Here is a 25,140-nt window from a genome sequence, read left to right on the forward strand (position 1 = left end):
GACTGGTGGTTCCTTATATCATACAGAGTTTATCCAAAGGTGAACATTTGAGCACAAAGGACATTTGTTGTGGTGGGAGACAGGAAGGGCAGATGGAGATGTAGTCTGCAGCCTCTATCTAGAGCCATGCAGCTATGTTGTATGGTGGCCAAAGAGCAGGTTGGTATCTTCCAAGTGGCTCTTCCTGCTCCTATGCAGATTCACAGGTGGTAGTGGTAAGGTTTATGGTTGCCATGGTGACTATTATAGCCCTTCATACACAGCCATTGACCAATTCACCAAGGCCAAGCCTACTCACTTGCCCTTGGTACAGACCAGGTTTAAAACAGTGCAACTGAGGGTGAAGGGCATAGTCTGTGCTGCCTCTGCCCCCAGGTCTTCCCTTGTTCAAAGGTCCGTAGGCCTCAGAGCTTCAGACAACAGTAATGGTACCTGCATGCAGGGCTGCAATGCCACTCAAATTTGGCCTGCCTGTTGATATGAGGTGCCGCTGGGTCAAATGGCATTGGCAACCAGCAAAGAGAAAAGCTGTTCCTGTAAGCAGAGCACAGAGGAATCCGCCAAGAATCTGACTCTTGCCTGCTGGCAGCACTGGCTCAAGTGCTGTGTGAGGGAGAGAGGGCGAGACTCCCCAGCCACAAGCAATCCAAGATCCCCCTGGGATGAAGGGTGGGGGAAGACAAGTGGGAATCACCAGCTCATGGTATTTGTGTCAAAGGCCCTTTCATTTTATCTAAGAATTACAGGGAAATGTTAGTGATGGCGCATGGCCTGAGTAACTCAGGAGTTCCACACGGCCTTGAGGCAGGGAACCTCTCCGCATCCCTGCCCACAGCCAGTGGCCATGACTGCAGCACTGTGTGCTCCAAACTGAGCCTCGTCCTCCTTATTGACCAGTCAACCCCACACTGTAAACCCCTCTGGACCTGTGCTCTGCTGCACACAGTATTAGATTTTTAAGCACTTCTCAGGGGCTCTCAATCCTACCCTCCCCCTACATGCAGCAGAACTGCATTGGTTCCTCACGGCCAGGGTCCTCCTACTAAACCCCAAATGGAAATCTCATCATGATTGGACATGCTGCTATTTTGGGGAGGTCGGAAGAATTTCATCTCACAAGTGGTGTTTGCTGGAGCTTTCAGTTTTCAATGGTCACACCATTAACAAGGCTGCTCATTAACTGGTCAATGCTTGCCTTTTATGTCAGTTCTTCTTGTCTCTCTCTCTCTCTCTAAGAAATGTGCATCTGTCGCTCTGCTTGTCTGTCCTTCAGTGAGTCCATTTGTTCAAGAGCTCCTCCTAAATGGCAGGAGCAAGGACCACCAAATTTGGTCTGCCACTTCCTCGTGGCATAACTTAAAGCAAGGTCAAGGTTTGGTTGTGCCAGGGCAATGGGATGCGTGTGGACTGCGACTGTTTCCTATCAAACAGAAAGGGAGAGGTCTGAAACTAGGGCAGTTTTATTCACCAGTGACCGGGTCAGCAAGTGGCTCAGGCCCTGCCACCCAGTTTCTCCTGGGAAACAGCTGCCAGCTACCCTGTGACCAAAAGCTGCCACAGGGAGCACTGACACAAAGCCTGAATGGCCCCCTGCCAGCCCTGCAGAACACCAGTGGGAGGACTGCATGGCCCCTGACAGTGGGCAGACTGTGTGGCCCCTCCTTGCCCCTGTGTCAGCCCCTGGAAGAATCTAGAGGATGGGGCATGCAGCCTCCTTGCCCTGGACTGCCCTAGGCCCAGACAGTGACAGGTTAGTCTCCTAGTTGTTGCATAAAGGGAAAGACTGTATATAATGAAGACATTTGTGCAATAATTTGGCTTCTTAAAAAGCCCAACCCTGGCAATTCATCTTTTACAGCGTTAATAAACCCAAAATTGCAGAATTATTTTCAGTAGAAGCAGCTAAAATATCCTGTAAAAGCTGACTGTAAGCTGAAGACAAAACCTTACGTGGTGCAATTTGTGCAGGGCGAGTAGACTTTTGTGGTTAAGCCACAGGAATGGAACTCAGGAGATGAGAGTTCATGCCACCTTCTCAGTGCTTCATGTCACTGTTTATACAATGGCAATATTGCTGACCTTTCTCCCACACTTTGTCAGTCTTGTCTAATTCAATCGTCAGCTCTTTGGGGGAAGAACTGGTGTTTTTCACTGTGTTTGTACAGCGTCTAACACAGTGGGGCCCTGACCTGAGCTGGAATACAAAATATAATATATCTAACCCATCGGATGACATATACATTTTTAAGTACCACCATTTTTAATGGTGAGAGAAAGTACGGTGCATGCAGCGAATTAATTTACAATTAATTACACAAACACTAGTGACATGCACAAGCAAAATCCTATTACACAAAAAGACTGCAGAAACCCGAACAAGTGTCCTACCTCTTTTTTGTAATACAAGAGTCAGATTGGTCACCTTAGGGAAGCCAGACATCAGTAGTGCTTCACTGTTATGTACACTTTGGCAGAAAATTTCCATTTGCTGGCCAACGTAACGAGAGAGAACTGTGTACATGACTGATGTTTGTCCAGCCATAATTTGCACATGTCTCTCTTGAGTGGAATTCAATCTTTGAAGGGACACAGCCATCTGATGAAAGACATGTATATGTACTGAAAACAGACAGTCAAAACTAATTTCCTAGCCTGTTTCTTTTCAGAGGCCATAGAAGGAAAAGACACTTTTATCTACAACTATTACTGAACTCTATCCATCAATAGCGTGGTGCTTTAACCATTCATTCATTATCTATGAATGTTTCTAGTATGAAATATATCTGTACAAATGAACTGCAATTTAGCTAAAGCTTAATCAATCCATGTCACATATTGCCTACTTTACACCTTATCCCATAAAAAATGAAAACATATCCCAGATCACACAATAAACATGTGCATAGTTTAGAAGACAGGGGGATTTTTCTCTTAATTCCATGAGAGCTAGTGTCTGTAAAGGCAGAGTCCCACATTTCAGCACTCGTCCCAACTTTTCCTTAAAAAAGGTGAAACTGCCATATCTTCTGTCTCCTGGCATCAGTACTGATGGCTCCTGTTGCTGGCCAGGTCGCTCCTCGTTAGCTGCTTGTTCATTAAAATAATGGGAACTGTGTCTCACTGAGCAATGCAATGCTCTGAAAATCTATTCCTTCAGAACTCGCAACTGCATTTTAAATGCCTTATCACCCAATGATCAAAATGGATCGGGTCGTTCACAAATCAGCAAGTTCATCCTTAAAACTCATATTTTGGCCTTACTTAGATAGTAATTTTGGGGAGGGGGCAGATAACACGTTCATGTTCTATGACTGCATGGTGCCTAGCAGAGCAGGGTTCTAGTCCATGACTGGAGCTCCTTGGTGCTACCGTAACACAAATAATAAATAATAATTCAAACTATTTCAAAATGAAAAATACCTGGATAGAAGCTGAAACTCCAAGTTGTGTCAGCCATGGCCAAACGTGCTGGAAATTTCCACTCAAGTCAGTTCGTGACTCAGTCTTTTGGATTTGTCCTCCAAGAACCATCAGGCACGAACCGTAGAGTGTTCTGATACTGAAACTCTGGCTGTCTTTCAGGTCAATGGTAGCCTGTGCACGGTAACAGCAATAATATGAAAAAGGGTGAGTGTACAGAGCTTGTTAGTCAGGGTTCCTATTTCAGTTCAGGATAAAGTGTGAAAAGAGACATCCCAGGAGCTTGAGCGCCATTGGTCACATGGCACTTTTAGAAAGGGGAAGTTAACTTTGGCGCTTAGCATGAAGTTCCAGTTGGGTTACCTCAGTGTTTCCAGCCTCTGCTGTCTCCAGACAATTTGCTTCTCCTCTTCTTGTTTTCCTGATCACTACTGTTAAACATGCAGGGCAGCTGCCCCAGCCCCCACACTTTTGTGGGCCCTGCAGCAGCCACCTCAGTCTTCCTCTGGACAGGAGGGATCTGGGAGTTTCCAGGGCCTGGTGTGGTGTGGCAGCTGGGGTTGCCCTTCCCCCGCCACTCACCACAATGGCGAGAGCCAGAGCGGCCCAGCAGCCTGCTCTGCTCTGCCTGACCACCCTGTCCCAGCTGGCAAGTGCAGGGAGAGGGCAGTGGCAACCCCTGCTGCCACACCACAGCAGGCCCTGTACTCTTCCAGCTCATGTTGCTTAGGAGGGAGGCAAGGGGTGGGGCAGGGCATGATGCTGGAGCAGGGAAGGGACTTGCAGGAAGGAGTGGAGGTGTAGAGCACAGGCAGGGCAGGGGGATGCTTATCTCAGGCTCGCTGCCCCTCCCCCCTCCCCGCTAAGGATGGTGCTGCATACAGTGCCCTATTAAAATGCACGAGCTCTGTTTTCTCTCAGGAGGAATTCAAGGTGGCGTTGATGTTGATTTATAAAATCCCCAGCTGATTTCAGTTCCTGTTACTTGACAATAAGAAAATACAGCTCACGCACCCTCAGTCTTAGTCACTGATGGCCCAGGACCCTTGGCTTTGGAATTCATTTTCTTGGTGGCTCTGTTCAATTCCCTTGTTCCTTTCAGATTAATTAACAGAATCAGCACTGAGGTTTTCCCACACATCTGTGTGTTGTTTTGCAAATGTCTGTGTGTGTTCCAAGAGAACTACTGTAGGAAAGAATTTTTTAAAAATAAAGAAATTTCTCCCATAGTTTCAATTGCATCATCTGTTGTCTCTTCCCATCCTACAAAGCTGTGTTGCTATATGCGATTGAAAAAGTTGTGATGTTTCAACTCAGAGGGGGCCTGAATTTAATGATGGATCCATGTATAACGTGCGGTGCGCTTTGGGGGGGAAAGGCATTATGTATATGTAAGATTGCTAACTAGAAGCATAGTATCAGAGCAAGGCCAGGATAGCAATTGAAATTACGGGGTATTAATCAGCACAGCATGATTTTTTAATGCAGGTAAGCATAAGGTGTGATGTTTACAAACAGAAAATTAAATTCTATTTTCCAGAGACTTAGCACTTTATAAATGAACAGCATACCTTTCATTTGTCTGTCTAGGTTAAAAAGTTCATAGTAGCACATAAACTTTTATTGGGTGTCCGTGGTGACTGACCTACTATTGAGAGGAAACAATAAACTGTTTTCAGCTTCTACTTCTCACCCCATAAATAGGATGTGTGGTTCTCCGCTTGCCTGGCAAGACCCCTAATAGAACCTGATGTTCTGTTAATAAATGTCAAGCTTCAAAGCCGCATTTCGCACATATTTTTGCAGCACCTCCTCCTCCCTTCTAAGCCACTTCCTTTAAGAGAAGCAGTTTAGAGATATTTTCAAAGCCCCAAAATTTCTTCATACCTTGATAATTTAACCCAGAGTAGGTTTCACCATATTCTTGTCCAATGAAGCTGTGCTGTTAATCATTGGATGATACCATTTCATGGGCCTCATCTCACAAAAATTCTCCAATGTTTAATTTAATTAGACTACATATCACTGGCAGAGAAGAGTCCAAAACCATATGAATAAAATACTGCCATTGTCTGTACATTGCTGAAGTGGCTCACTGCATGTGGGAAGTAGGCTTATTTAGTCTGCAGGACAGAACACCGAGAGATTTGACAGCAGCCTTCAACCTCCTGAGGGGGCTTGTAAAGAGGAGGGAAAGGGGCTGCTCTCAGTGATGGCAGATGACAGAAGAAGGAGCAGTGGAGTCAAGTTGCAGTGGGGGAGGCCTACAGTGAATATTAAGAAAAATTACTTCACCAGCAGGGTGGTGAAGCACTGGAATGGATTGCCTGGGGAGGTGGTGGAATCTCCACCCTGAGAGGTTTTTAGGGCCTGGTTTCACAAAGCTATAGCTGGAGTTGCTCCTGCATCGAGCAGGGGTTTGAACTAGATCTGAGGATTACAGTGGATCACAAATTGTGATGCAGTGGCAAAAAAATCCAACGTTGTTCTAGGGTGTAAAACACAGAAGGAAATTGTCCTGCTTTGCTCAGCATTGGAGAGGCCTCAGGTGGAGCCACACCCTGAGCAGCTGGGCAGCTCCTAAGCTAGCTGCTCCTTTGCCTCCTGTGAAAAGTATATTGATCCAGCCTATTCCCTTGGATTTTCCCCTTCCCTTCCTGGGCAGCAAGGTCAGCTCCTGGGCCTCCCTTTGTGAGATCTGGAAACCAGGAGCAGAGGCCCAGAGTTGCAGGATCAGCAGTAGCATTGCCAACACGCCAGGATTGGCCTGGAGTCTCCAGGAAGTAAAGATTACTCTTTAAAGATTGTGTCATGGGATGAAATCTCAAGGAATACATCCAACCAAAAGTGGCAACCCTAAGCAGCAGTGGCGCTCTAAAGAAAGGATAGGGCCAGCCTAAATTAATTGTCTTTGGGTTAAGAGGTAGGAGTGAGGCAACCTACATTGACTGCACTGGAGACAGCCTGAGATCACCTTGAAAACCTCAAGTATCAGAGGGGTAGCCGTGTTAATCTGGATCTGTAGCAGCAATGAAGGGTCCTGTGGCACCTTATAGACTAACAGAAAAGTTTAGAGCATGAGCTTTCGTGAGTTAACTCACTTCTTCATCAGACCAGCATCTGAAGAACTGAGTTAACTCACGAAAGCTCATGCAATAAACTTTTCTGTTAGTCTATAAGGTGCCACAGGACCCTTCATTCTTGAAAACCTCAAGACACAAGAATCCTAGATTATTTACTTCATATGGTGAGAAAGCAACAGCTTTATAATCTGCCCATCATGGCATGACACACAAAATCCAAGGTTCAGCCATTTTTCACAGACACCTGGCTTGTCAAATGCTGACAGGTTTGAAGCTTGTGAAGTGTTTTGTATGCAGAATACAAATGCCTTAGTTCATTACTTGTCACAACTGGTACAACAAATAGTTAAAACTTTGTGATCATTGCTGGGATTACAATGTGTGCTCATGAGATAGTGGCCAAGTATGGGAAAAGGCAAAAAGTTACCAGTGTTGTCAGATTAAGAAACCAAAATGCTGAGAATAATCAATCCATGCTATCTGCACCTCCTATGTAACATTCGCACTGGGGCCTATTTGTTTGTGGTACCAAATTGCTAGTCACGCTAATTTAAATTTGCTGATCAGGGATGCTAAATAAAGCTGTATTGTACAGCTGCTTTGAGATCTCCAGTGCAATGGTATCTGCCATATAGGATAACACAGCAATGAAAACATGAGAAGGAGTCAACAAGATTAGTACATCAAGATGGTGTTTTATTCTCTCATGTTCTATCAATAGCAAGTCCTATTTTTCTTTCATCTGTAGTACATGCCTCTCATGAATGACTGCATGTAAAGACTTAAACCTAGAGAGAGTGGGTTCTCTGTGGGACATAACCAGGTGAGAGAGGGAGCATTTGAACTGAAACAATTGCAGGCTGAGAGTGTCTTTGTTCTATGGCTGGAGCAGGGACAGACCTGCAGCAGGCTGAATGAATCCAGTAAATATCCTGGCCGCAGCATAATCAGAGCATAGATATGTAACGAGAAGGGAACTGTTTAGTCAGACGTGATCATGTTATGTTTATTTTGGGTTTGGTGTAGGACTTCTAGGCTGGTTGATGTATTTCCCCTGTATGCTGTAACTTCTAAGCTGCATCCCCAGGAAGTAATTCTCTGAGCTCCAACCTTTTTTCAGTTGCTTTATAAAACCTAGCAACAAAGTATACATTATATTTTCATCTTTTGTTGGTAAATTACCTTTTAAGGCAATTATTTGCTTCTTGTGTCCTAGGGGAGTGTCTGTGTACATTTATGCCTAGACCAAAAGCTCACCTATCAGATTACATCTTAATTTCATTTTTCATTTAAAGCTATCTCCTAAGGGAGGGGAAAAACTAGGGGTTACCACAGGGAGATATTTGAGTGTGTCTTCCTGGGTTTTAAAGGCTTTTTTCTTACTTAGTGGTGGCAGCTACCCCACAGGGCCAGGGAACTGGTCACTTTGGGCAAGTTTTTGTTTTGTTTTGTTTTTAAAGCAGAGCCTATAGTGGCAAGGTATTTGTAAGTTTTTGTGGGCCCCCACCATCTGCTGTCCCAGTGTCAGAGTGGGGTCAGACCTGACAGGGCCACACGCAGTAACATCTACAATCCTCTTTTGTTTGCCATTGCAATTCTGTTGTATGCATGTTGCTTCCCTCATAGTCTGGCATGCCACCATTGTTACCATACAAATCAAAGAACCATAGAATAGGGCTTCATAGGGCTGGAAGGGACCTCAGGAGGTCATATAGTCCAAGTCCCTGCCTAAAGCAGGATCAAAACCAACTAAATCATCAACATACCTGTAATTCAACCCTGTCTTCTATTCTCATTGCCTTCAATGTCTCTATGTTATGTGTGAGTTTGTAGTTAATAGTCACATGGTCCAGCTTCCGAATAAAGTTCAGTTCTTCTGTAATCTGTTTTATGAGCACATAATATGTTCTCACTTTATAGACTACATATGGACCAATCATGACTATCATTTCTACTGCATTAAGGAAAACACTTTATAATAGATAACATGACATTTGTATAGGTAATAAATACAAAGCAAGTTTTGTCAGACTTACTCTTTTTGTAAAAACTGAAGGGAGTACAAAAACAGTATCACACACAGACTTTAAAAAATGAAGTTTTGCTACCCCTTTGGAGATGGGCATCACGCACTGTGGATGAATTTTTGGTCAAAAAATCAAACACAATGTTAGGAATCATTAAAAAGGGAGAGGGAGAATAAGACAGAGGATATCTTATTGTCTCTATATAAATCCATGGTACTTCCACATCTTAAATACTGCACCCAGATGTGGTCGCTTCATCTCAAAAAAAGATATATTGGCACTGGAAAAAGTTCAGAAAAGGGCAACAAAATGATTAGAGGTTTGGAAAGGGGGCTCGATGAAGAGAGATTAAAATGACAGGGACCGTTCAGCTGAGAAGAGAGGAGACTAAGGGAGTGGGGTATGACAGAGGTCTATAAAATCATGACAGGTATGGAAAAAGTGCATATGGAAAAGTTATTTATTTGTTCCCATAAGAACTAGGAGTTACCAAATGAAATTAGTGGGTAGCAGGTATAAAATTAACACAAGGAAGTTTTTCTTTATGTAGTGCACAGTAGGCCTGTGGAACTCATTGTCAGCAGATGTTGTGAAGGCCAAGACTATAACAGAGTTCAAAAAATAACAAGATTAATTCATGGCCATTAGGTCCATCAATGGCTATTAGCCAGTATGTCTGGGAGTGGTTCCCCTGGCCTGTGTTTGTCAGAGGCTGGAAATGGATGACAGGAGGGAGATCACTTGGTGATTACTTGTTCTGCTCACTCCCTCTGAGGCATCTGACATTGGCCATTGTAAGAAGACAGGATACTGGGCTAGAATGACGTTTGGGCTGACCCAGTGTGACTGTTCTTATGAATCACTCCTGACACGAAATGCACTTTTACAAGGGACAGTGAAGTTTGAAAGATTGAAAAAACAAATTGGAGACTGTGTGACCCAGTGGTTAGGTCCAAATTTAGTGCCTATTGAAGTCAATGAGAACCTTTCCATAACTTTAAAGGATATTGGTCTTTAGGCATAATTTAAAGCTCACTGTAGTCAATGGAAAGACTCTCATTGACTAAATGGGCTTTAGATCATGCTTTTAACTAGTGGGGCTGGCAACAGACTTTGCCAGGCCATGGGTAGGAGGGGGAAGAGTGTGTCTCAGCTCCAGGCCACCCAGATGTGGGGGACCTCAAACAGAAGGGGTGGGACTGGGGGCTTGCTACCCCCACCCAGCCCTGAGTGCCACCTGGACTGAGACACATGGGGCTCTAGAAGCTATTTAAAGAACCCAGGACTCCAGCTGTTGTTGCTGCTACACAGTGTCAATGGCAGCTGGGAGCCTTGGGCTATTCTAAATTGCTGGGGCCAAAGGCAGCTGCCCCACTTTGCATCCTGCCCTCCCCCGACCAGGGACTTTGTTAACTAGTCAGACTTTCCATTTAAGAATGTGGATAAATACCCAGGGGAAGTCACAATGGTCTCATGCTGTTTCTGGGTGGGCACGTGTCTGTGGTGCAGTGACTTTCAAGCCTCTTTTACTGTAGCTTGGAAGGCCATGAACAAGCCCACACACAATATGTGCAATCAATTCACTGTATCATCCCCAGTTCTAACACCTGGGCCAAATGAAAAATAAACTTTCACCAAATGTTTGTAATCTTTATGCTGGACAATAGGGATGTGAAGACATTTACCTGTTTGCCATCCACATTAAACTGAATGGACCTTTTATAGAGGTCACCATTTTTTTCTGACGTCACATCCACTAATGTTCTTGCTGGAATGCCAAAGTCAATGGCTCCTTGAATATTATGCGATATTAAAGCATCCAGCTCTTGTTTGTCCTGTTAATACACAAAGTTCCAAATTATGATACCTCCTCTTCACAGTGTGATTTATACACAACTCAGGCTACGTCTACATGTGTATGCTACATCGAAATAGCTTATTTCGATGTAGCGCCATCGAAATAAGCTATTTCAATGAATAACGTCTACACGTCCTTCAGGGCTGGTGCCGTCGACGTTCAATGTTGACATTGGACAGCACCACATCGAAGTAGGCGCTGCGAGGGAGCGTCTACACGCCTAAGCGGCACACATCAAAATAAGGGTGCCAGGAACAGCTGCAGACAGGGTCGCAGGGCAGACTAGCACTTCCAGGGCAACAGCTAGCCGCTCCCTTAAAGGGCCCCTCCCAGACACACGCAGCCTGCACAGCACGTGGTCTGCAGAGCCATAGGCATGCACACCTCGGCGAAGCAGTTATGGACCCCCAGCAGCAGCAGCAGCAGCAGCAGCAGCAGCAGCAGCAGCAGCAGCAGCAGCCAGAGGTCCACGCAGCCGCCCCTGCAGGAGCAGTGCTCGCCCTGCTCGATGCCATGCAGGAGGCAGCTGATCACCTTTTCTTTGTGGAAGAGGAGCTGCCCCCAGGGGAGGAGGAAGCAACCCCAGACCCTGCTGCCCCCCGCCCCCCCCCACCGCTGCACACGCCGCCGGCTGTGGAGCTACTCCACGAGCACCGACTGGTGGGAGCGGCTGGTGCTCGGTGAGTGGGATGATGACCGCTGGCTCCAGAACTTTCATATGAGCCAGCAGACATTTCTGGAGCTCTGCCAGTGGCTCACTCCCGTGCTGAGGCACCAGGACACCGCCATGCGGTGTGCCCTCAGCGTGGAGAAACGGGTCAGCACCGCTGTCTGGAAGCTGGCCACTCCAGACAGCTACCGATCCGTGGGGCAGCAGTTTGGTATCGGCAAGGCCACCGTCGGGGCTGTCCTCATGGAGGTAAGAGGACCCACTGGGAGGGGGAGGCAGCCCTGGGAGGGGAATGGAGGGGAGGGGAGCCCTGGGGGTGGAGGGCCAGACACACCCTGCACACCCCTCATTGGTGCTCTCCCATGTCCTTCCCCTGCAGGTCGTCCGCGCCATCAACGCCCTGCTCCTCCACACGCTCGTGCAGCTCGGGGACCCAGATGCCACCATCGCGGGGTTTGCCACCCTGGGCTTCCCAAAGTGCTTCGGGGCTCTGGATGGGACCCATATCCCCATCTGTGCCCCGGAGCACAGTGGAGGACACTTCTTGAACAGGAAGGGCTACCACTCAGTGGGCCTCCAGGCCTTGGTGGACAGCCGGGGCCGCTTCCTGAACGTTTATGTTGGCTGGCCTGGCAGCACCCACGATGCCCAGGTATTCCGGAACTCGGGCCTGTGCCGCCGGCTGGAGGAGGGGACCTACATCCCCCAGCGGGAGATCCCTGTGGGGGACACCACCATGCCCCTCTGTGTCATTGCAGACGCGGCGTACCACCTACGGCCCTGGCTCATGCACCCTTACACGGGCCATCTGTCAGCCAGCCAGGAGCGCTTCAACATGCGCCTGAACCACGTGCGCCAGGTGGTTGAGCGCACATCTGGCCACCTCAAAGGGCGCTGGAGGTGTCTCCTTATCCGCCTTGATGTGGGCCCCACCAACATCCCCCAGATTGTAGGCATGTGCAGCGCCCTCCACAACCTGGTGGAGAGCAAGGGGGAGGCATTCTTTCAGGGCTGGGCTGTGGAGGCTGGCCAGGCTGACGTGCAGCCACCCGCTGCCCCCAGTCGCCAGGTGGACCCCGAGGGGATCCGGGTCAGGGAGGCCCTGCGGTCCCATTTCGACCAGGCCATGGGTTAAATGCTGGCAGGCCCCCCACTGCACCCCCCCATCCTCCACAACACTCCCTGCCCCTACGCACACACCACAGAGCACCCAAGAGCACCCCCCCCGACTTTTCTTGCAAATAAAAATAGACCTGTTGTTCGTGAAACCACAAAACGTTGAATTCTTATTATTATATTATTACAACAAATGTAAATATTATATATTTTATGGATAACCAAAAAACAGTGGAACACAAGGAAGGGGAGAACTATTTACATGGGGGGGCAAGTATCATAACATAACAGGGGTCTAATACAAACTATATACAACACAAGTAAAAGGGGATATGTACAAAGGGGGGGGCATGTCCTGGGCCCTGCACCCCCTAATGTCCAGCACTGGGGGTGGGCGGCCGCGACCCTCGCCTTGGCCTCAGCCCTGGCTGGGGCTGGCTGGGGGCCGGGAGGACCGGAAGATATGGTCGGCGGGTGTCAGCAGGCCCCAGGTCCCCCTCAGCAGATGGCCCCTCGGTGGCAGACGGCGGTGGGACAGCGGGTGGAGCGGCGGGTGGAGCAGGCAGGGCGGGCAGAGCGGCGGCCGGCACAGCATGGGGGGCCAGGTAGTCCTCGATGCGCTCAAATGTGTGCATAAAGGCCCCCCACGCCTCCCGGTGCCAGGCCAGCGCCCGCTCCTGCAGATGGAGCCACCACTCCTCCACCCGCAGGTGCTGCTCTGCGACCTCCAGCTACCGCTGGAGGATCGCCAGCAGCTGGGGGTCCGTCGCCGTCCAGGGGTGGTGCTGGGTCCGCCGTCGTCCCCGCCCTGGGGCTGGTCGGTGCTCCGCCGAGGGGCTGGCCTGCAGTGATGGCCCTGGTGGGCTCTCCAGGACCACTGACACCTCACCAGTGGTCTCTGGGCCCTCCGATGGTGCAGCTGTGGAACACGGGGGGGAAGAAGAGTGGAGACAGCCGTTAGTGTGGGCCCCGAGCCATGGCCCTTGTCCCCCCACCCCTCTGCTGGTTCCCCATCCCCGTCCCTGGGAGATGCTGCTGATGATGATGGGTGTCCCACCCCTCCTCCCGGGGGACCCTAGGTTCCGCTCCCCCCATCCCCAGGGATGGGGCATGGCACTGTCCTGCTGGGGGGCAGGGGCTGATGTACTCTTCTGAGGGATATGCCACTGCTGTCCTTGGGGCCATGGTCATCTGGGCATGTGGAGGGCCCTGGTCATGTCTGTCGTCCCCGCCCCTCAACCCCGGCGCTGTGCACCGGGGGGGTACATACCTGATGGTCCGCTCCCATGGTCGGGGGACACCCTCTGGGCGAACGCCCTGCTGGAGCTCTGGGACGGCAGGAGTATTTGGAGCCCCCCGTTGCTGGAGGAGGATTCTCCCTCCTCCTCCTCCGGCATCCCGGGGTGGGATACTGGGGGGGCCCCTAGGGTGCGGGGCTTGCCTCTGGGACAGACTCTGCCTCCGGGGCCTGCTGGGGCTCGTCAGCCGAGGTGTCAAGAATGGCCAGCGGGGAGGAGGTGTGCCAGGGGCCCAGGATTTCCCTGAGCTCCCTGTAAAAGGGGAAAGTGATGGGGGCGGCCCCAGATTGGCTGGCTGCATCCCGGGCCCGGGCGTAACACTGCCGCAGCTCCTTGACCACACTCCTGACATGGTCAGGAGTGCGGGCAGGGTGACCCTGGGCGGCCAGGCCCTCGACCAGCTGAGCAAACGCATCCGCGTTCCACCTCTTGCTCCCCATTACCTGGAGCACCTCCTCCTCGCTCCAGAGCCCCAGCAGGTCCCAGAGCTCGGCCTCCATCCAGGAGGGGCCCCACTGCCTCTTCCCTGGCTGGCTGCCGGCCTGGGAGCCCTGGCTCCCCTTGGGTGGGGTGCCCTGGGGGCGCTTAGGGGGCTGGTGGGCGGCCATTGCTGCGGGGATGGTGGACTGCGGCTGCAGAGGAGTGTGCAGGCTGGCCGCGTGGCTGTGCTGCCGCCTCCACACTCTCTCAGCTTCCTGCACAGGAAGGCAGGGGGCGGGAAGCTTTAAGGGGCTGCTGCATGAGGCGACCATCGAGCTCAGGGGATGGAGAGAGCGTCTCTCAACCCCTCAGCTGATGGCCGCCATGGCAGACCCTGCTATTTCGATGTTGCAGGACGCGGATCGGCTATACATGCCCTACTTCGATGTTCAACGTCGAAGTAGGGCACTATTCCCATCTCCTCATGAGGATAGCGACTTCGACGTCTCGCCGCCTTACGTCGATGTCAACTTCGAAATAGCGCCTGCCACGTGTAGCCGTGGCGGGCGCTATTTCCAAGTTGGCGCGGCTACTTTGAAGTAGCCGGCACGTGCAGACGCGGCTTCAGAGAACAGCTCAGTGAGCCTAGGCCGCCTCACATGCTGGTGTAAATTAGAAGTAATTGTATTAAAGTCGGTGTCATTATATTATTTATACTCTTCTATTTAGCACTATCTGAAAACAAGAAAAAGCAAGCCATGCAATTGGCAAAAGGAAGGCACACTGTTATCCCCATGATTATACTGTGTCTTTGAAAAAACGAAGAGACAAATAAACTAGCCACCACTCTCTCAAGTTGTACTTTTAAACACAGTGTCCATTTCATTACTCAGAAACCTTTTACCTCTCCTATAATTTGCACTGCTGTAGACTTTTATGATGATTAAATGGTATTACAGTTGGAGGAACTATATTGCACCTAGTCTGAAGTTAGCTCCTGTATTATTGTATTGAGCATCGTATTTACTGTCCAAATATAATACAAATCATAAAAGTACAATATAAAACCAAACAAATCTTCAAGGAAAATAAACAAGTAAGTAAGAAACCCGAGGTGGGCTGTACTATGATATCCACAGCATTTAATTTATTTAATTTATAACATCCAACTGTTTAATGACCTAAATCACATCCTGGACTTTAATGTTGTCTCAAACTATATATTTGTTCATTAGTTAACAATTGTTAAAAGACAAAATTTCAGTTTCCCTACATGTTTTTCCTCATAATAAAATAATAGTTTGCAAAGTGAATCCAATTTCATCCCATGTTCATTCCAATAATCAGCATAAAACTTACGTCAGTGGCTTTTAGTATAAGAAGTGCCTGTAATGTATTTTCATCAATAATGATGACGATTTCTGAATCTAGATTCAGTCGATCTATCAGGATGGAGCCTGATCCATCAATTTTTATTGGTGTTCCGAGATCCTGAAATAATTAAAATAAACATTCCACTCGAAAATGATTTGCCAGAGCACCTTTTATATTTATTTCACTTTTTTCTCCTTAGGAAGTCGCATCTGGCTAGGAGACTAGTAAATCAGATAACGTGATTGTACAGTGCATAGTAAATGTCAGAAACCTTTTATAAATACTAAGGAAAGCATATAAATTGCTTCTTTCTACTACCTATTTTAAAATGTTTGCTTATATTTTAATACGTGGTACTGCATAAATAGGGAACAAGCCTGTCCTGACTATTCAGTGCTGTGCTTTGCATTGCTCTGGGGACATAAAGCAGCCATAAATTCAGTGAAGCCAAGTTTATGGAGATTTTCATCTGGTGCAAAGCAGGCAGAGTGTTCTGGGAAATCTGGCCCTGTTCAGTGATAACAAGTTCCAAAACTTTCCCCCCATACCTCTTCTCCTTTTCATTTGTCTCTGTAAGCACTGTGAACTATGGGATGTAGCTTCATGGCACCAAAATGGAAGCTCACAATATGATTTTCCATAAGGGACCACGCTATCACTTAGTCTAGCTGCCATTTTCACTCTTTGAGTCTGATTCTCTACACTAGAGCACAGGGGTGCAAATGTGGTTTGTGGTTCAGGACAGTAGTGTGCTGCCAAGCCCAAAAGAGCAGGGTTCTGTACTCTCTTCACACTGGTGTGGAAGGCTAATAGTATCAGGGCAAGGAAGAGTCAGGCCTTTGTGGGGCAAGGGGTGTTGGAGGTGGACATTTCTCTTCTCTCCCTTACCCCTTTTTCTTCATTTCCTCAGCCCAGGAGAGGTATCAGTTTGCCCCCATCTGCCTTCTTGTGAGAGCTCTTTCCTTCCTTGGACTATAAGATGGATAGAAAGCTGGCTTGATGGTCAGGCCCAACGGGTAGTGGTCAATGGCTCAATATCTGGATGGCGGTCTCTTTCAAGCAGAGTGCAGCAAGGCTCAGTTCTGGGGCCGGTGTTATTCAACATCTTTATTAATGACCTGGAGGAGGGACTGGACTGCCCCCACAGCAAGTTTGCGGATGACACAAAACTAGGGAGAGAGGTAGATTCCTTGGAGGGTAGAGAGAGAATCCAGAGGGACCTGGATAAATTGGAGGACTGGGCCAAAAGAATCTGATGCAGTTCAATAAGGAGAAGTGTAGAGTCCTGCACCTGGGGCGGAAGAATCGCAAGCATTGTTACAGGCTGGGGACTGACTGGCTCAGCAGCAGTACAATGGAAAGGGACCTAGGGGTTATGGTGGATGAAAGGCTGGATATGAGTAAACAGTGTGCCCTTGTAGCCAAGAAGGCTAACGGCATACTGGGGAGCATTAGGAGGAGCATTTTGAGCAGATCTAGGGAAGTAGTTATTCCTCTTTATTCGGCACTGGTGAGGCCACATCTGGAATATTGTGTCCAGTTTTGGGCCCCCCAGTATAAAAAGGATGTGGATTTGCTGGAGCACGTTCAGCAAAGGGCAACAAAAATGATTAAGGAGATGGAGCACAAGACCTATGAGGATAGGCTGAGGGATTTGGGCTTGTTTAGTTTACAGAAGAGAAGACTTAGAGGTGATTTAATAGCAGCCTTCAACTTCCTGAAGGGGAGCTCTAAAAAGGAGGGTGAGAAACTGTTCTCAGTGGTGTCAGATGGCAGAACAAGGAGTAATGGTCTGAGGTTGAAGAGGGAGAGGTGTACGTTAGATATTAGGAAAAACTACCTCACCAGGCGGGTGGTGAAGCATTGGAATTCATTGCCTAGAGAGGTGGTGGATTCTCCATACCCTTGAGGTTTTTAAGTCCCAGCTGGACAAGGTCCTGGATGGGGTGATTTAGTGGGGGTTGATCCTGCTTGAAGCAGAGGGCTGGACTAGATGACCTCCTGAGGTCCCTTCCAGCCTAGCGATTCTGTGATTCTGAAGCAATGGGATGGGTCTTTACCACTGTAGCCACACAGCACAAAAATCCTCATTTCACCTTCATTTCCTACCTGATTGCTGCAATTCACCATCCACACCCAGTGGGTTGCTGGTCACCAATGCAGCAGATGCTGCAGATAAAGATGGCTATTTAGTGCACGGACATGCCCTTGTGGATGGCAAAGCTGGGCTCCTTGCCCTTCTGAAGTAGGATGGTTTAGAACTAGATCAGGGTTAGGCAAGGTCACTACAATTACATGGATCCTGTGGCGACAAACTCCAACATTAAGAGGTGTGTAGAGCTGTGACTTCTCCTGAAGGCCAAGGGCTAGAATAGTGGCAGGAGACGTGGTATGGAGCTGCAGCAATGGGTTATGGGGTTGAGTCTATCCCCTCTGATTCCCTGCTTAGCTCCCAGGAGAGATTCTATTTACTTTGACTGTGAGTAATGCTGTGGGGTGAATATCACCCAATGTGAAGAGCGTATGTACCATGGGCTTGATTCTGGGTCTAATTAATAGAAAAATTTCCCCTGAATTTAATAGTGTAGGCTTAGGGTTCATATTTCTGGTAGTTGCACCAAATTCCCTCATGTGAAGTTGGCTGGAATCAGAACTGACGGTGTTCTTTAAGTTATTCTGCTTTATTTGTGATATTTTATCAAACATTGAAAAGCAACACACTTTCTCCAAATGAAAAGATGCAGCCTATTTACTAGGATCACTAAATCTGGAGAAGGATACACAACTGCAGTATTACACATGGGTATTTGTGTATACAGGGATGGAACTTCCCACTTTGGAGACAAAAAGGTTATAGCACTTCTTAGGGCATGTCCTCCCTATGGGCCAGATCGATCTGCAATCAATCCAGCAGGGGTCAGTTGATCGTGTCTAGTATAGATGTGATACATTGGCAGCCAGTTGCTCTCCTGTTGACTCCAATAGGCCTCCTCAATGAGAAGCCCAGAAGGAATCAACAGGAGAGCGTTATTCACATAGCTGAAATTGTGTAATAGATCGATCTCCTGCGGTAGTGTAGATCAGTTTTTAGACACCCTTAGACAATGATAAACTGTGGTAGAGAAGATATAATTCTTTAGGGTTACATATCTGCTCAAATTAACTTGCTCCAAGTAATTGCAACACTGTGAAGTTTCTATAGAATGACCGTCCCTTGAGCAGTGATTAATCACAAAACAAATACAAACATATTGCATTTATTGACTAATAAGCTACATGTGAGTGTAGCAGGATAGGGCCCACACACAGCATATGGCTGCAATAAATCTGGACAGATTTAGGGTTTTACCTGTGAATGACACAGATGAAGAATACTCACTAAAATTAAATACAAATAAATCAAGTGGCAGGTACGTATGGAGTATTTGCTCCCTGATTCTTTTCTGGTCTGACAGCCACAGCACTTTTATTTGTTTATCTTGCTAGAAATGCATCTACACTCAAAATAAGAGCTAGATGAATTCACAGAGGTTAGCTCCAACAATGGCTATTAGCCAGCATGGATAGGAATGGTGTCCCTGGCCTCTGTTTGTCAGAAGCTGGAAATGGATGAAAGGAGAGGGATCTTTCAATGACTACCTGTCCTGTTCACTCCCTCTGGGGCATCTGGCATTGGCCTCTGCCAAAAGACAGGATACGGGGCTAGACGGACCATTGGTCTGAGTGGGCATGGCTGTTTTTATGTTCTTATGCTCAGAAACATAAGAACAGTTGGTCGATAACAGAAAATTGTATGTGAGATACCATGATATTTTCATGTACTCAGACATGAAAGTAACTAGAGTTCCTTGGAATCTTTTCCGTGAAAGAATTTTTTGTGGAAAGATGGCTTGGTTTAAAACATCAAACTAAGAAAGGTCCCTACAGGTTTAAGTTTGTGAATTTTTGTTACATTAACATTTTCTAAATTTTTGTATAATAAAGTCCTGGCTTTGCTCTCATTGACATCATTAGCAAATGCTCCATTAACTGTAATGTAAACCACGCTGACCCCTATGTTAGACCTGCTGCGGCAGTAGAGCAAGAGCAGCTATCTTACTTCATCCCTTCTATGACAGGAAGTACCTGCATTGCTTTGCATTTGTTCTCCGTAAGTATTTTCCATTGAAGTTTGTTTTCTAGTTGAAGGTCCCCGTTGGCTTCAAGTTCACAAAGACCTGATTTCAATTCTATATGAACTCCATATTTTAAATCCTTTTCTGCCACAATGGACAACTTGTTTTCTCCTGGTATTTTCTTCAGCTGAGGCAGTTTATGCCTGAATTCAATGTTCACTGTGGCCTTTGGCTGGCACTCCGTTCTCACTTTCAGATGAGCGGACTTGCCATCAGCTTTGAGGGTACAGAGAAGCTTTGCTTGGCAGCCGTCCCTCTGAATAGATCCAATAAGCTGTGACTGGGCCGGGATGTTGAGATCCTACCAAGAGACAAATATCCACCTTAACACTAGTTTTCTTTTTTCCCCCTTGGCTCATGAGATGTGAGATGGTCACACTAAAATACTCAGAGACGAAGCCTGAAGTCTTTATCTAGACACTCACTCAGGCAAAGTTGTCACTGCAACTGGCAAAGTAGGAGTTTTGTCTGAGAAAAGACTGAGAAAGAACTTTGGGATCTGGCTCTAGAATGTACAACTTCTTTATTAGATAGTATAAAGTCTCCAAATTAAAAAAACTCAAACTTCCTCAGTCCTCTATCTAGGAAAATCTGTTGACCTTCCTTTGGTTAATTCAGACCAGAATCATTCCAAATTTTGAGAATACACTAATCTGCCTAAAATCAGGCACCAGAAGTTCTTGCAAGTGGCATTGTATGCAGTCTGAAAAATGGAAAAACAATTTAGCAAAACCAGTTGAACTTCTAAGGCCACTTTAGCATGGTTTTCAGAGTTCAAATGGTTTTTTTTTTCAAAAATTTTCAGAAAACATGTTTTAAAATTTGGAACCTTGAATTCAGTTTTTCTTTTTTCTGCTTCTGAAGGTAACACAATGAATGGTATCAATTATATTATCTTTTCCTCTTAATTCTTCATAATTTTTTTATAAGATTACACTGAAAAGTTAGAGTGGGGGATGAAAAATTAGACACAGTCCCCTCCCCCAAGGCCTGGGAATTGTTCTTTCCATTGTATTCAGCAGGGATACTCAGGAAAAAACAAACATTCAAAAATTCTAGTTTCAGTTAAAACCAGAACACTTTTGAAAGAAACAAAATCTGTGACAACCTCCCCTGGAGCCTGGCACTCAAACCTTCACAGAGCGACAACAGACAATAATTTTCCTCCAGTTCTAGTCTGTCGAGGGCACCTGTCAACAACCTGTGCAGTTTCCAGTGCCTCTAGCTGGTGCTGTAGTTGACAAGTTAGATGTGCTGGGAAAGCTGCACAGAGAGGGTAGCACAGCCCATCCAAAGTGTTCTCCAGCTAAATTCCCATTAGTCCTTCACTTTGTTGATCCAGAATCTCTTTTAAAAGCTACCCACTCTACCTGCAGAAGCTGACAGTCCAGTTCCATCTCCAATGACCATTCAGTTTTATTCTGGGTCTGTAAATCTCCTCTTGCCTGGAGTTTACATTCACCAGCCTGTAGCAACAAAATGCCCTCTGTGGTGGATCCTTTAGCAGCAGAAAGTAGAAGGGAGTTTTTGACAGGCAGCCCCAGGTCACTCAGCTGGGGGACTGAGTGCCTTAATATTCCTTGGAAAACATATTTCGGTCCACAGGAGCTCTCTATTTGCACATCAGCTGTTTTGCCATCACACTGGACATTTATTGTTGAGCTAATATTGCAGGTGTTCACAATGAATGAGCCCCAAGTGACCAGAGTCCGAGGAAATCCCACCTTCTGTGGCAGAAGAAAAAGGTTATTTCAAATAAATAAGCCACATATTTTCAGAGTAGCAACTGTCATATTACTCTGATTCTAACTGATTAACGGCATTTCTAGTTACTGGTCCAACAAGCAAGGGGATGGGATGGGATCAGAAAAACTTTTTAACAGTGGAGATGGAAAATTAGGTTTCCAAAATTCTAATCCTTGTGAGAAAGGACATGCGGCATTTTTTGTTTTTAAAAAAAATGGGGTTCTCAAACTGAGATCTGTGACCTCTCAAAGGGTCATGAGGATATTACATGAGAGCTGCAAGCTGTCAGCCTTCACCACCATTCCCCACTTCACCTACAGCATTTATAATAGTATTAAACATAAAAGTGTGTTTTTAATTTATAAGAGGGGAGGTCACACTATGGCCCATTGTGCAAAAGAGGTCACCAATATAAAAGTTGTGAGAACAGTCTAAGAGTAAGAATTATAAAGTTGGGATTAAACATTTTTTGGCAATGACAGTAACATCCATCCTTGTATTACTCTGAATTCCCAACTCTAAAATGTGTTTCTGCAAACACTCTCACTTGCAGCTTCTTACTCCAGATGTAAGAGTGGACAGAGGGCATTAAACATGGGGAATGTAGGTACTTCTCTATGCTCACTCAGAACTGAAACACCATAGGAAAAAAACAATTGGGTAATTACCTGAAGGGTGACACATGTATTCATCAGAGTAACTGTCCATTCTGTGTCTGTTTCATTTTTTGCTGCTCTCACTTCCCCAGCTGCTTTGAAAGTGCACTGTCCAAGGACAATATCCATCAGGCCCTCATACTTGTCTCCTCTGACTGCTGACAGCGTCAGTTGGTTCTCTTTGGCTATACCCACAGACTGAAGCTGGGGCAAGGAATGTTTGAAGCAAATCTCCACACTGTGCTCAAGGCCACAGGTGGCATGGAGGTGCAGGTAGATGATGGTGTCATCAGAAGAAACACATCCAATGCAGCTGGCTGTAGAATTGCCAGTGATCTCTGATCCATTAATTGAAGCTCTTGCTGGAGTCTAAAATAGAGAACTATATGCCAGTTTTGTTACCTTATTATGCTACATATTAGTTTAAAATGGCCCCTTGGAGAAAGAGGGTCTGACTCTGCACCACAATGCACCTGCATGTAAGTGAGGTTAGAATTGTGTTGTATTTGTCTGTTGTGCTCTGTGAGATGCTAGAAAGGGGTAAGAGGGAATGGATCACTTGATTATGGCTTGTTCTGTTTGTTCTGGAGGCTGGTGGGACCAAATCCAGTTTCAGAGGGGTCATGCAGCTTTCTGCCTTAGGTCAGCTGATTCATAGAACCTACATAGTGCTGTCTCCACTCCAGCTGTAGATCTTCAAGTGAAGCCATACAAACATGTGGGACACTGAAATCCAGACAGAGGCACACTCTGGGGTGGGGGAAATGATGGCAGTGTAAATGCCAGCAAAGTTTCATTTACTCCTGTATAGTTTCTTCGTTAACTGATTTTATTTAACTGAACAATGTGGATTTAATTTAGGAGTGACAGTTAATCTCAGTCTGTTAAACCCTGCATTTTAAATTGTGTTAATTCTAATTTAAGTATATTAGATTAATATTATTCATCATGGTTATTTTTGCGTTAGAGTCATGCCACAGATTATTATTAAAATGAGTTTATTCTCGGATGCTTTCAACGCACAGCCTTGAGTGTGTACAAGGGCCAGCCAGGTGGAGATATCACCAATTTTGAATTCCTGTAGAAGTCAGGCACTGCAGCAGAGGGGTGGATAGAAGGTTCTCACTTATCCAGCATTATCACTGGGATACTCAGGATCTCCTTAACGTCAAGAACACTAGGTGCCCAGGCACACAGGTGAGACTAACCCAGGGAAGAAACAGGGGTTACGCTTGAACGTGTATGCAAAACCTCCTGTTAACTCAGACCTATTTCTGAACCTCTAATACTTACTCTGTGGAAGCTAGGCCTTAAAGCAGTACATTGTTGGTGGCAGAGTTCTGGGAACAAAACTTGTACGTCACATAAATGGCTCGTAACCTCTCCACTGCAATGACCAGCAAGTGGTAGATTCTCCATTGCAATTGACTGGCAGGCATATCAGCATAACATAGTAATAAAAATATTAGAAAAGCAGGCTAAATACTGAGCAGATGGTCAAATGAGTAAGTCAACAGATTCCTTATCACGAGAAAGAATATGGAGTTATCTGCCTAAGTTAAGGACTTCTTGTCTGGCTCAAAATGTAGCAGATCAGCTCTAGGGCTACAGCTTGTCTTTAAACTGACTACACTGAGCTAGAACAATTACAGGAGAGAGTGTCCTCCAACAGCAAGCAGAGAACGAAGTTCATTTTAAAAAAAATGAAATTAAAAAAATACTGACAATATTATGAATTTGATTTTGCTACGTGTATGGTCTTTCCTATGTTTAAAATGACAATGACATATTAAATGTAGTTATCACCAGAATAAATGTCAACATTTTTAATGCCACCTGTTGTAACATGGAACACATCTTCAAGTGGTATTGATTGTAAGGTCTATGGGGCAGGGACTGTGTTTGCACAGTTCATACCATATTCTGGCCATTACTGTAAATCTCATCAATGAACAGTAACAACAGCTGGACCCACAAAAACCAAGCCTGCCTCATCTGTACTCTCCAGTATTAGAAGATGAGTTACTAGGCACCTGACTACCTGATAATGATGAAATGTGCTAAGGCATTTTGATGGGGTCAGCCATTGTGTCTTGCTTTCCAAAAAATCTGAAAAGAACAGTGGGATGCTAAATGATGTTCTGTCTTTTCATATTGGTCTTATTTGGGAAGAGAGCTTCTCCTTTTGATGCACTAGCTCTCTTCTTTACAAGATTTTAAACTTGAGAAACAGCACACAAAAGACAGTGAGATATATCACATATACCCCAGAGAAGGGTTTTCCTGCTCACCTGTGCCACTGGTGGGACAACGTTAAACAGTCCTCCCAGGTCATGGTGGAGTGAAAGAGCAATTTCCACAGAATTGCCTGAGCTTTTCTTCTCCATTTCCATCGCAAAGTGTTCCTTCTCCACCCTGGCTGTTACCCCAGCAGTGGTTTTCTTGCTGAAGTTCTGACCAGAAGAGAAACCAAGCTGTGAGGAAAAACCAAACAGCAGCAAAATAGTAGCAGCTGGCAAGCCTGGAGGAGTTACTTCCACAGGCTGGAAATGCAACAATAAAGAGAACTATGCAGAATAATGACCAAAGGGACACTGGGCAGACCTGCTCAGCTTGACTTTGTCGCCAAGATGGAATCTTCATCTCAGGCTAGATCCTGCAAAGTGCACCTCCCTCAGCTCCTTTGGATCCCAAGCTGAGTGGAGAGCACACAGCACCATGAAGGACCAGGTCTCGACAGCTTGGCTGGTTAAAATGATGTTACCTAGCAAGTGACTGAAAGAACACTTGTCTGGCGTCCTTTGGAACAGAGGGCTTTATTAATTGCACCAGTGCTGCTTCCACAGTATCTGAGTACACTGATGACAGGAATGATTGTAGCCTCCCACCATATCTGAGCAGTAGGGAGAGTAGGTGGAGTGATAGCTCAGTGGTTTGAGCATTGGCCTGCTAAACCCAGGGTTGTGCACTCAGCCCTTGAGGGGGCTAGTTAGGGATCTGGGGCAAACAGATTTAAAAACAAATCTGTCAGGGATAGTGATAGGTCCTGCTTTGGGTGCAGGGGACTGGACTCAATGACCTCTGAAGGTCCCATCCAGTTCTATGAGATAGGTAGGTCTCCCTGTATTTTTTATTCTTACTTTTCACCTTATTTTATCTATTTGCATAACAGGGGTTGAAGAGGTTGTGCTTTGCTCACACAGAGGATTGTGTATAATGACAACAAAAAACTAGGAATCAACACAGGAGAAGAGGGAAAACCCATGCTGATGAACAGCTTTGAAGGAAAGAGACATG

The 25,140-nt window shown here is 46.4% G+C and overlaps 1 protein-coding gene across 1 annotated transcript in view; it reads right to left on the reverse strand.

Annotated features, from left to right (window-relative positions):
* Positions 1-25,140, reverse strand: part of LOC142021855 (uncharacterized) — a 193,366-nt gene that overhangs the window by 53,598 nt on the left and 114,628 nt on the right. Inside the window, exons 41-48 of the mRNA XM_075011106.1 lie at positions 24,135-24,386; positions 21,856-22,212; positions 20,812-21,168; positions 19,632-19,742; positions 10,216-10,365; positions 8,270-8,386; positions 3,421-3,594; positions 2,389-2,596 (exon numbers count right to left, since the gene is read on the reverse strand). Of these exons, the coding sequence (XP_074867207.1) occupies positions 2,389-2,596; positions 3,421-3,594; positions 8,270-8,386; positions 10,216-10,365; positions 19,632-19,742; positions 20,812-21,168; positions 21,856-22,212; positions 24,135-24,386 (1,726 nt within the window). The remainder of the gene's footprint in view (positions 1-2,388; positions 2,597-3,420; positions 3,595-8,269; positions 8,387-10,215; positions 10,366-19,631; positions 19,743-20,811; positions 21,169-21,855; positions 22,213-24,134; positions 24,387-25,140) is intronic.

This window comes from Carettochelys insculpta, chromosome 16, assembly GCF_033958435.1.
Source record: "Carettochelys insculpta isolate YL-2023 chromosome 16, ASM3395843v1, whole genome shotgun sequence".
In the NCBI taxonomy this organism is placed as follows: Eukaryota; Metazoa; Chordata; order Testudines; family Carettochelyidae; genus Carettochelys; species Carettochelys insculpta.